Below are 13,203 nucleotides of genomic sequence, written 5' to 3' on the forward strand. Positions count from 1 at the left end.
CCTGTCATCAAAATTTGCAGATGCTTATACCCCTGAACAGTCATTTTGAGAAATTTGGTTTCCAGACTACTCACAGTTTTGGGCCCGTAAAATGCCAGGGCAGTATAGGAACCCCACAAGTGACCCCATTTTAGAAAGAAGACACCCCAAGGTATTCTGTTAGGTGTATGATGAGTTCATAGAATATTTTATTTTTTGTCAAAAGTTAGCGGAAATTGGATTGTTATTGTTTTTTTCACAAAGTGTCATTTTTCACTAACTTGTGAGAAAAAATAAAATCTTCTATGAACTCACCATACCCCTAACGGAATACCTTGGGGTGTCTTCTTTCTAAAATGGGGTCACTTGTGGGGTTCCTATACTGCCCTGGCATTTTAGGGGCCCTAAACCGTGAGGAGTAGTCTAGAAAACAAATGCCTCAAAATGACCTGTGAATAGGACGTTGGGCCCCTTAGCGCACCTAGGCTGCAAAAAAGTGTCACACATGTGGTATCGCCATACTCAGGAGAAGTAGTATAATGTGTTTTGTGGTGTATTTTTACACATACCCATGCTGGGTGGGAGAAATCTCTCTGTAAATGGACAATTGTGTGTAAAAAAAATCAAAAATGTGTCATTTACAGAGATATTTCTCCCACCCAGCATGGTTATATGTAAAAATACACCACAAAACACATTATACTACTTCTTCTGAGTACGGCGATACCACATGTGTGACACTTTTTTGCAGCCTAACTGTGCTAAGGGGCCCAAAGTCCAATGAGTACCTTTAGGATTTCACAGGTCATTTTGAGACATTTGGGTTCAAGACTACTCCTCACGGTTTAGGGCCCCTAAAATGCCAGGGCAGTATAGGAACCCCACAAGTGACCCCATTTTAGAAAGAAGACACCCCAAGGTATTCTTTTAGGTGTATGATGAGTTCATAGAAGATTTTATTTTTTGTCACAAGTTAGCGGAAATTGATATGTATTGTTTTTTTTTTCACAAAGTGTCATTTTCCGCTAACTTGTGACAAAAAAAAAATCTTCTATGAACTCACCATACTCCTAACAGAATACCTTGGGGTGTCTTCTTTCTAAAATGGGGTCACTTGTGGGGTTCCTATACTGCCCTGGCATTTTAGGGGCCCTAAACCGTGAGGAGTAGTCTAGAATCCAAATGCCTCAAAATGACCTGTGAATAGGACGTTAGGCCCCTTAGCGCACCTAGGTTGCAAAAAAGTGTCACACATGTGGTATCGCCGTACTCAGAAGAAGTAGTATAATGTGTTTTGGGGTGTATTTTTATACATACCCATGCTGGGTGGGAGAAATCTCTCTGTAAATGGACAATTGTGTGTAAAAAAAATCAAATAATTGTCATTTACAGAGATATTTCTCCCACCCAGCATGGGTATGTGTAAAAATACACCCCAAAACACATTATACTACTTCTCCTGAGTACGGCGGTACCACATGTGTGGCACTTTTTTGCACCCTAAGTGCGCTAAGGGGCCCAAAGTCCAATGAGTACCTTTAGGATTTCACAGGTCATTTTGCCACATTTGGTTTCAAGACTACTCCTCACGGTTTAGGGCCCCTAAAATGCCAGGGCAGTATAGGAACCCCACAAATGACTCCATTTTAGAAAGAAGACACCCCAAGGTATTCCGTTAGGAGAATGGCGAGTTCATAGAAGATTTTATTTTTTGTCACAAGTTAGCGGAAAATGACACTTTGTGAAAAAAAACAATTACAATCAATTTCCGCTAACTTGTGACAAAAAAAAAAAATCTTCTATGAACTCACCATACATCTAACGGAATACCTTGGGGTGTCTTCTTTCTAAAATGGGGTAATTTGTGGGGTTCCTATACTGTCCTGGCATTTTAGGGGCCCTAAACCGTGAGGAGTAGTCTTGAAACGAAATTTCTCAAAATGACCTGTGAAATCCTAAAGGTACTCATTGGACTTTGGGCCCCTTAGCGCAGTTAGGGTGCAAAAAAGTGCCACACATGTGGTATCGCCGTACTCAGGAGAAGTAGTATAATGTGTTTTGGGGTGTATTTTTCCACATACCCATGCTGAGTGGGAGAAATATCTCTATAAATAGACAATTGTGTGTAAAAAAAATAAAAAAATTGTCATTTACGGAGATATTTCTCCCACCCAGCATGTGTATGTGTAAAAATACACCCCAAAACACATTATACTACTTTTCCTGAGTACGGCAATACCACATGTGTGGCACTTTTTTGCGGCCTAACTGCGCTAAGGGGCCCAAAGTCCAATGAGCATCTTTAGGCTTTACAGGGGTGCTTACAATTAGGCACCCCCCAAATGCCAGGACAGTAAACACACCCCACAAATGACCCCATTCTGGAAAGTAGACACTTCAAGGTATTCAGAGAGGAGCATAGTGAGTCCGTGGCAGATTTCATTTTTTTTTGTCGCAAGTTAGAAGAAATGGAAACTTTTTTTTTTTTTTTTTTTTGTCACAAACTGTCATTTTCCGCTAACTTGTGACAAAAAATAAAATCTTCTATGAACTCACCATGCCTCTCACTGAATACTTTGGGATGTCTTCTTTCCAAAATGGGGTCATTTGGGGGGTATTTGTACTATCCTGGAATTTTAGCCCCTCATGAAACATGACAGGTGCGCAGAAAAGTCAGAGATGCTTGAAAATGGGAAAATTCACTTTTGGCACCATAGTTTGTAAACGCTATAACTTTTACCCAATCCAATAAATATACACTGAATGTTTTTTTTTTTATCAAAGACATGTAGCAGAATAACTTTCGCGCTCAAATGTATAGGAAATTTTACTTTATTTGAAAAATGTCAGCACAGAAAGTTAAAAAAGTCATTTTTTTGACAAAATTCATGTCTTTTTTGATGAATATAATAAAAAGTAAAACTCGCAGCAGCAATCAAATAGCATCAAAAGAAAGCTGTATTAGTGACAAGAAAAGGAGGTAAAATTCATTTAGGTGGTAGGTTTTATGACCGAGCAATAAACCGTGAAAGCTGCAGTGGTCTGAATGGAGAAAAAGGCTCTGGTCCTTAAGGGGCGAAAAGACTGTGGTCCCGAAGTGGTTAAGGTTTGTTACTGTTCAAAACATCTATAGAAGTGATTATTACCACTACAGGACCAATAGAGAGTTAATACTGTGATAGAGATTGGACCCCTCGGGGCCCCTCTGAAGTTGAACCAAGGGCCCTGGTGTGGCCACTACCTCTGTACCCCCTATTGATTGATACGTCCCTGCGGATATCACCTCTCTACCATACATATCACAAACATGTATTCAATACAATCTCTCAATTTACACACATATATGTCAGTTTGTACATAATATATACGAATACATTGTGATACATGTTATTCTATAACTATACCCAAGTTTGCAGGAATTAATTACATTGCTATATTTCTGAAATTTTTCTCTTACAGAAAGGCTTATATCAAATGACACATACATAATTCAGATAATTTTAATGGTCGGTCATCTACAAAAACTCAGCATAACAGATCTTTCCAAAGGTGGCATCTGAAACCAGTTTGTACGTACATAGAATTTATACTGGCGATTTTAGTAAGTGACCGCTCTCATCTGAATTCCATGAGTGTCCCCAATATTAATTTTACTAATCATCAGAAATACAGTAAGGATCTTATAACATCGCTGGCGCAACCCATAGACGGAGAACAGACATAAAACACACATTACTAGTCAAGATTTACACACAAACAAGACAGACTTGGACTTATATAATTCTAATCACCGTTAGACATAGTTCTTTAACCAATTATATATGGATTGAACTATTATTCCTTTCTCCCCCCCAAGGGAATGACAGCCCAAGACTAATATAATATATTATATTCTACCCAAAGATGAACAAAATATTTTTCTTCCAGATATTCTGGCAACACAAAGGTTCATACATTTCATCTATATTAGGGATTGGGATAGGAAACATTTTGACAATATTTTGACCCATTGATCTAATTCCAGTTTTATACTGTAATTTATTGGCCCTCTATTAAATCTATGTGTCAAATACAAATATAAGATATTGCCGTACCAATAGACAATTCTTATCTAGATAAATTATAATTTATGTATTTTTCAAATTTATCAACACTATTTTTATCAATAACTAATATTTATCAATAATTCTATCTATGATTCTCATCTCATGAGAACAAAAGAAACTTTGTCTAGGGATTTTATCGTTCTACAACCTCACTAAACCCAAACTTTTTCTTAGAATTGAATAACTATTTTCTTAACCTTACTAATAAAACAGATTATTATTTACAAAACAAACACAGACAAATAATCCAAAACATCTGAATCTTATCTGACATTATAAAAACCTTACAAAAATAACCTATAATAAACCCATTCAAAACCTAAGAAGAACTACAAGTATCCAGAAATCCATACCATATGGTGCCCTGTTCATTTCCCAAATGAACCCTATTTTCTTGCCAAAAGAAAATTTATTGAAGTTGATCAGACTTCAAATTTGCTAGATTTTTCCCAAAAAATCTACATTTCCCTTAGACCTACTAAGAGAAGTGTAATAGACTTACTAAAAGTCCTTTCTCCCTAATAATTTTTTTTTATTAAACTAAGGCCTTATAAAAAACCTTATAATCTATATAATTAAAATTATACTATCAAAAAACACAAACTCCAAAACCGGATTCGTTTTGGTATCAACAGAAATTTCACATAAATAATATAGACACCTCTCTCTTTAAAAAAAATTAATAAAAAGAGAAATATAGTCATATTACTTACGTGAATTCTGAAGAAAACCATCCGCGGCGAGCCCTCAGCTGAAAGGAGTCGTATCTATTTAAGTTCATGTCAGATATCAGATGCTTTAGACTACTTCATTTCCTGGCGCCAGGACATAAAATGGTTAACAGAACACACAGACACAGGAGATGTGAGCACAAATTATGCTAGCTTTTTACTTCAGCTGCTTTCCTTATATCCTACTCAATACAGGGTTTTGCTCATGCGCAGTATATCATCATATGTCACCATAATTACAGAAAGTCATGTGATTTACGAGAATTAACACAGTTCAATGACGGGGAAAACATGTTATTTATGACCTTCCGGGTGTCCCCATTTGGGGCACTTAGGGGTTTTTCCCAGCAAGAAGAATTTGGCTATTCTCTATTTCATGCAGCCAGCTCTTCCTGCACAGATGTGTGTGGGTGGCTGATTCTTCGATAGACACATTAATATCACACTGATTAGATACATGTATGCTTGTATATGAAATTGATCTATATACTATACTATATACTAATATATATATACATATATACCTACATATCCTTTCACTATGTAGCGTTGGTTGTGGTATAGCGGTTAAAAGAGCTGACTACCAAGCACTCAGACTTTGGTTCAATTCCCGGCCAAGGTATGTAAGCTGGCTTTTAAAAGCCTACACTTCCCTGGAAGGTGAGACCCTCCTCCCTCCGGGAGGAGAGAGTGAGGAAGCCTAACTAAACTCTCCCTAGCAGCAGCTGTCCCTTAACTAATTAGTGCAGGCAGTCTAGTGAGCAAAACGGCACAATCACCTTGCCTTTTATAAAGGGGGGTGGGGTTCCAGGAGTGAGTGCAGTCTGACTGGCAACAATGTGCCTGCTGACTATGATGTAAAGGGTCAAAGTTCTGCTCAATAGTGCATTATGGGGCAAACCGAACTTCCGCAAAAGTTTGCCTTCCCTAGGCGAACGCGAACCACCAAAGTTCGCCCTGGAGCCGTTCACCGGCGAACCGTTCGCTACATCTCTACCCCTAACATACACATAATCTGGCAGGTGTTCCCCAAAATACATAACAGTGGTTCCACAAAAATGCAGATAATCTGACAGCAGTTCCCCCAAAATAGGTACCCCCAGCATAGGTAGCCAGGTCTATAGGTGTCCCCAGTATAAGTAGGCATGAGTATAGTAGTCCCCAGTATATGTAGCCAGAGGTATATGTGCCTAGTATATGTAGCCAGGGGTATATGTCCCCAGTATATTTAGCCAGGGGTATACGTGCCCAGTATATGTAGTCAGGGGTATATGTCCCAGTATATGTAGCCAGGGGTATATGTACCCAGTATATGTAGCCAGGGGTATATGTACCCAGTATATGTAGCCAGGGGTATATGTGCCCAGTATATGTAGCTAGGGGGTATGTGTCCCCAGTATATGTAGCCAGGGGTATATGTGCCCAGTATATGTAGGCAGGGGTATACGTGCCCAGTATATGTAGCCAGGGGTATATGTGCCCAGTATATGTAGGCAGGGGTATATGTGCCCAGTATATGTAGCCAGGGGTATATGTGCCCAATATATGCAGGTAGGGGTATATGTCCCAGTATATGTAGGCAGGGGTATATGTGCCCAGTATATGTAGGCAGGGGGTATATGTGCCCAGTATATGTAGTCAGGGGTATTTGTGCCCAGTAAATGTAGTCAGGGGTATATGTCCCCAGTATATGTAGGTAGGTGTATATGAGCCCAGTATATGTAGCCAGGGGCATATGTCTCAGTATATGTAGCCAGAGATATATGTGCCCCTGTATATGTAGTTGGGGTATATGTGCCCAGTATATGTAGTCAGGGGGTATATGTGCCCAGTATATATGTAGTAAGGGGGTATATGTCCCCAGAATAGGTAGTCAGGTGTCCCCCAGCAGGAGGGGAGCAGCGGAGTGGAATGAGAGCTGTGGCCATCCCCCCCCCCCCCTTCCCTCACCTTGGGGCTCTCCTTCCCTCGCTCTCCCCTCCAGAAGTAATGTGCGAGCAGCCGGCAGTGGGCGGGACTTACCTCTCCTCATTCCGGCGCGAGCACTCCACTGCCGCTAGACTGGTCTGTTCCAGACCAGAGCAGCGGCACGCAGATCCGGCGCCGGAACGAGGAGAGGTAAGTCCCGCCTGCTGCCGGCTGCTCGCACATTACTTCTGGAGTGGAGAGCGAGGGAAGGAGAGCCCCAAGGTGAGGGAAGGGGGAAGATGGCCACAGCTCTCCTTCCACTCCGCTGCTCCCTCCACACATGCGAGGGTGGACGGCGTCCACCCTCAGGAAATAGTAAGCGGACGACATCCACCCGCGTCCACACCCCACTCGACCCTTGGTGGTAGTCCTCCATGAAAGCTGTTCTTCAAATGTGTGCTCCGTAGAGGGTAAGAAAGAAGATTCAACGTTTTCCAAACAGAATGCAGATTGGGTGCTTTCCATTTGTCACTTTTCTTGTTTCTTAGTGGAAAAAGTGCAGCTTACATGTGTAACAAAATGTCTGTGGAATATTCAGACTTGTGGTACATAAATGTGGGAGTGGAGTTATATTCTATGTCTGATGCTTCTTGCAGGAAATCAGACGTGCCCTGAAGCATTTTTCCAATGTGATGACCGGAGATGCATTTCCAGACAATGGCGCTGTGATGGTGATAATGACTGTGGAGACAACTCAGATGAAAGAAATTGCGGTGGGTGTTTAATTAGCTTGAGCCTTTCCATGAATCTAATTAAAATACCATAAGAGAAATAATCTATACACTACTGCTCACTATGTAACTCCTTAGAGTAGGGACATGTGGCTGCGAGACAGGTGGGGGAGGCGGGCATGCTGGTAATCGGCAACAGAAGAGGTACAAAAGAGGTGATGGGATTCTGGGGCCTAACGACAAATCATGCCCCCCCCCCCAGCAAAACTTTGATGGTGCCTCCTCCCAATATTAAAGAGACACTGAATTTAAAAAAATATATATTATATAATGATTTGTATGTGTAGTACAGCTAAGAAATAAAATATTAGGAGCAGAGACATAAATAGCGTTTCCAGTACAGGAAAAGTTAAGAAACTCCAGTTGTTATCTGTAACATTCGGCGGGGACGCCGCCGTGGCGGAGAGCGGCATGGCCGCCGCTTCCGCATCTCAGGTAGCGGAGGTCCCTGCCGCTCGGTCTCTGGAGGGTTCGTGACCAGGTCCTTCAGCCACGCATAAGGTTAGGGCTACGTGCGCCCAGCTGCAGGACCTTTATGCGGCAAGGAGAGGAGTCAGCTGACCTAAGGGTCGGCTGACGTCACTGGAGGCCCCGGCTTCTCCTGTTTGACTGGGCGGCAGGGGCGTGCTTTCAGGGACTCCTCAGCTTCAAAAGAGCTGAGGAGTCACTCGCAACTTGTCTGTTGTTGCGAACACTTGGTGCTATCGCTCAGACCTAGTTAGGTTCCTGCTTGTGATAGATGTATATGCAGCGTTTGCAATATACATCTATCTCTAGTTAGCCTCATTTGATTGTATTATTTACCTGTGTTTGACTCTGGCTCGTTATTTGACTATCCCTCTGGTCTGTGATTCTGTACTTTAGCCCATCTGATCTAGCTGCCAACTCTGCCTGTTAACCGTTTCTTCTCCGCCTTCCGATTCTGTACTGTATCTGCCTGCCTTTTACCGATCAGATTTGTCTGACCACTCTACTCACCAGTGGGCCCTCGCCACTGGTGAGGTTGTCGCTGTACTGACAGTGCCCACCAGCTCCTCTGGTGAAGTATTGCCAATTCTGCCAGTACTTACTGTTTGCACCAATCACTAAACTTAGTGCAATAAAGTGTGACTAGGCTCACGTCACTTCCTCCTATTACTATATTTGTATTGTTGGTGATTCTGCAGATCACCGCATAATCAGATATAGTCTCTGCATTATTTGGTGATACTGCAGATCACCAAATATTCAGAGCTTTGTATTTTGCTGACACCAACCGTGACAGAACAACAGACCAATATGTCTATAGACGCACTGTGCAGCCAGGTTGAAGCCTTGACCGCAGCGGTGAATACCTTAACTGAAACGGTCAATACCCAACAGGCGCAGATCAATCAGCTGTCTGAGGCCGTTCAGAACCTCCGGATGGCAGCTGCACCAGTACAGTCTCCTCAAGTCATTGAGCCTAGAATGCCCATGCCCGAGAAATTCTCCGGGCATAAATCTGATTTCCAGAATTTCAGGAACCGTTGCCTCTCTTATTTTGAGATCAGGCCTATCTCTTCGGGTTCTGAGAGTCAGAGAGTCACATTTATTAAAACTTTACTAACTGGGGATTCACAGTCGTGGGCCTACAGTCTTCCTAGGGGTCATGAGGCTTTGTCATCTGTTGAGGATTTCTTTAAAGCTATGGCCGTCATTTATGACGACCCGGATATCGCCATAACTGCAGAGAGGAAACTTAAGATCCTCAGGCAGGGGCATAATACCGTAGAAAACTATGCCGCCGAGTTCAGAAGGTGTGCAGTTTCGGCCAGGTGGGGACAGTTTGCCTTGTTAGATTGTTTTTTAACAGGTCTGGCTGATGCTGTTACTGATTTAATGCTCGGCCATCCAGAGCCTAAGTCAGTGGATGAGGCTATAGCATTGGTGGTAAAGATTGATCGCCGCATCCGATATCAGAAGCAGACCCGGGGAAAACAGGCTGTTAAAACTGTCCCTTTCTCCTTTGCTCCACCTGCTCCCACTCCGGATGAACTGATGCATATCGGTCATTCCCAACTGTCCGAGCTGGAGAAAACCTGGAGACGTAAGGAGGGCCTCTGCTTTTATTGTGCTGAAAAGGGTAATTTAGCTCAGAATTGCCCTAAGAAGGCGGAAAACTCTGCCGCCTAGGTGTAGCTAGAGGTACTACCCTAGGCGAGCCAGTTCTACCTCTACCAGATAAACGTTTATTGCTCCCTTGTTCTATTACCTGGGAAGACCAAGCTTTGTCTACCCAGGCATTTATAGACTCGGGATCTGAGGCTAATTTCATTGATGCTGAGTGAGTTTGTTAAGAAATGGGGGATACCCCTGATCCCTTTGGACAGGCAAATTTTTGTTACAGCAGTGGATGATTTTCCATTACAGGGCAGGCAGGCCCTCTCTCAGACACCAGCTCTTTTATGTCATGTGGGGGTATTGCACAAGGAATGGCTACAGTTTTTTTCTTAAAATGGCCACTTCTACTGTGATCCTGGATATGCCATGGTTGAAAAAACACTCTCCACAGATTGACTGGAGTTCCGGCCAATTGTTGAGTTGGTCTCCATCCTGTCAACTGCATTGTTTAGAGAAAGTGGCCGTATGTACTACCAAGGTACAGATTGAGGGGGTACCGCCACAGTATGCTGACTATGCTGACGTATTCTGTCCTAAATCAGCAGACAAACTCCCACCTCATAGGAGTTTCGACTGCCCCATTGAATTAAGACCAGGGTATATGCCCTCTAGAGGTCACCTCTATAACCTTTCTGGCCCAGAGAAGCTGGCCATGCAAGATTATATTAAAGAAAACTTGGTTAAGGGCTTTATGCATCCTTCAAAGTCTCCAGCCAGAGCAGGTTTCTTTTTTGTTCAAAAGAAGGATGGTGGGCTTCGCCCGTGTATTGATTACCGGCAATTGAATAAAATAACGATAGAAAATCGTTACCCACTTCCATTGATTGACGATTTATTTTCCCAAATCACTGATGCTGGTATCTTCTCTAAGTTAGATCTAAGAGGGGCATACAACCTGGTACGCATCAGAGAGGGTGATGAGTGGAAGACGGCCTTTAACACGCCTGACGGGCACTATGAATACTTGGTTCGGGCTATGTAATGCCCCCGCCGTCTTCCAGGAGTTAGTGAATGAGGTGTTCAGGGAAGTTCTGGGGCACTTTGTGTTCATTTATCTTGACGATATCTTGATTTACTCACAGAATCTGTCAGATCACAGGAAACACGTGAAATTTGTTTTGGAGAAACTCCGGCAGAATCACCTGTATGCCAAACTCGAGAAATGCCTTTTTGAGGTATCGGAGGTTCCTTTCTTAGGTCATATTATATCTACCTCTGGTCTCTCTATAGACCCCAAAAAGGTGTTTGCAGTCCTGGAGTGGCCACAGCCTGCCGGGCTGAAGGCACTTCAGAGATTTCTGGGGTTCGCCAACTATTACAGAAAATGTATTAAAGGGTTCTCATCTGTGGTTTCACCCCTCACTGACCTTACTAAGAAAGGGGCAGGCACTTATAATTGGTCAGACAAAGCTCAGTCTGCTTTTTCATTGTTGAAGAGTTTGTTCTGCTCCGCCCCTATTTTGAGACATGTGGATGTCACCTTTCCTTTCATTGTGGAGGTGGATGCGTCCGAAATAGGGGTTGGGGCTGTACTGTCGCAGTATTCCAGTTTCCAGGGCAGGCTGCATCCTTGTGCCTTTTTTTCTCGTAAGTTCTCTCCTGCCGAGAGAAATTATGATATTGGAAACCGGGAATTATTAGCCGTTAAACTTGCCTTCAAAGAGTGGCGTCATTGGCTGGAGGGGGCATAGCATGTAATTACGGTCTATAGGACCATAAAAATTTAGAATACATTGAGGGGGCCAAGAGACTTAGTCCCCGACAGGCTCGCTGGTCACTGTTCTTTTCTAGGTTCAGGTTCATAATTACCTATAAACCTGGCAGCAAGAACATCAAGGCGGATGCCCTGTCTAGATGTTTTGAGCCTGATTCAGTACAGCCGCCAACCCCCGAAAATATTTTGCCTGAAAAAAATTGTTATAGCAGTCACAGAGACTGAGGAAGATTGGTCACTCATATTAAGGTCTTATCAACAAGAGGTCCCCGAGGAGAAACCCAAAGGGGTTTTGTTTGTGCCATTACACTTGCGCTTACAGATTTTGCAGTTGTTCCATGCCCATAAAAATGCAGGTCATCCAGGTGTAGCAAGGACTCTAGAGTTGCTGGAAAGATGTGTTTGGTGGCCATCCCTGGCCCTAGACTGTAAGGAATTTGTGAAAGATTGCTCAGTCTGTGCTAGAAGCAAACCATCTAGACAGGCTCCAGCAGGCACACTTCAGCCTTTACCTACGCCTGGGGAACCATGGACCCATATTTCTATGGACTTCGTGGGCGAACTCCCCAGGTCCAAAAGAAAGACAGTCATCTGGGTGGTAGTTGACAGGTTCAGCAAAATGGCTCATTTTATTCCTTTGGACAGACTCCCCTCAGCTCAGGAGCTGGCAGACCTTTTGATCCAGCACATTTTCCGTCTACATGGTATTCCGGAGAATGTGGTGTCTGATCGGGGAGTCCAGTTCGTGTCTAGATTCTGGCGACCCTTTTGCCATCATTTGGTATGAATCTGTCATTTTCATCCGGCTACCACCCGCAGACCAATGGTCAGACGGAAGGGGTTAATCAGGCACTGGAACAATTTCTTAAGTGTTACGTGGCTGGATTGGGCAAAAGTCTTGCCGTTCGCAGAATTTGCCCACAACAACTTGAAGAGTACTTCATCAGGCTTTTCACCCTTCCAAGTGGTTTCGGGGAGATCTCCTAAGTTCTCCCTGTTGCCAGTGGCATCTTCTCCGTTTCCCGCCCTGGAGGAGTGGCAGGGTTCTTTGAAGGAGATCTGGAGTAAAGTCAAAGGAAATCTAGAGAAAGCTTTTATTACCCAGAAAAGACAAGCAGACAGAAAGCGTTCTGCAGAATGGGATTTTTTGCCAGGGGATATGGTATGGGTCTCAACTCGACATCTGGCACTGAAACAGCCCTCAGCAAAGTTGGGCCCTAAGTTTATTGGCCCGTACCCTGTGTCCAAAAAGATTAATGAAGTAACTTATGTCATTGCACTGCCATCTGGTATGAAAAGGGTGAAGTCTTTTCATGTGTCTTTATTGAAACCTGCTGTGCATGAGGATTCCTCTCGCCCCCCCCTGTGGTGATTGATGGAGAACCTGAGTACGAGAGTGAGCGGATTTTGGACTCTCTCTAGGTACGTAGTTCGTTACAGTACCTCGTTCATTGGCGGGGGTATGGGCCTGAGGAGAGATCCTGGGTGCTGGGTCATCGTATGCATGCTGAGGAATTGAGGCGGAAATTTCATGAGACACATCCTGAGAAACCCTGTAAGAAGTGTCCGGAGTCCACTCCTCAAGTGGGGGGTACTGTAACATTCGGCGGGGACACCGCCGTGGCGGAGAGCGGCATGGCCGCCGCCGCTTCCACATCTCAGGTAGCGGAGGTCCCTGCCGCTCGGTCTCTGGAGGGTTCGTGACCAGGTCCTTCAGCCACGCATAAGGTTAGGGCTACGCGCGCCCAGCTGCAGGACCTTTATGCGGCGAGGAGAGGAGTCAGCTGACCGAAGGGTCGGCTGACGTCACTGGAGGCCCCGGCTTCTCCTGA

At 43.8% G+C, this 13,203-nt stretch overlaps 1 protein-coding gene across 9 annotated transcripts in view; it reads left to right on the forward strand.

Moving 5' to 3' along the window:
- Window positions 1-13,203, forward strand: part of LOC137543610 (coagulation factor XIII B chain-like) — a 214,306-nt gene that overhangs the window by 144,852 nt on the left and 56,251 nt on the right. For 8 of the 9 annotated variants that reach the window (XM_068264713.1, XM_068264719.1, XM_068264715.1 and 5 more), the window contains one exon: window positions 7,381-7,497. The exons of the other annotated variant lie outside the window; for it this stretch is intronic. In XM_068264713.1, coding sequence (XP_068120814.1) covers window positions 7,381-7,497 — 117 coding nt within the window. The remainder of the gene's footprint in view (window positions 1-7,380; window positions 7,498-13,203) is intronic. 9 annotated transcript variants of the gene reach the window in all.

Source organism: Hyperolius riggenbachi, unplaced genomic scaffold (assembly GCF_040937935.1).
Source record: "Hyperolius riggenbachi isolate aHypRig1 unplaced genomic scaffold, aHypRig1.pri scaffold_117, whole genome shotgun sequence".
Lineage (NCBI taxonomy): Eukaryota > Metazoa > Chordata > Amphibia > Anura > Hyperoliidae > Hyperolius > Hyperolius riggenbachi.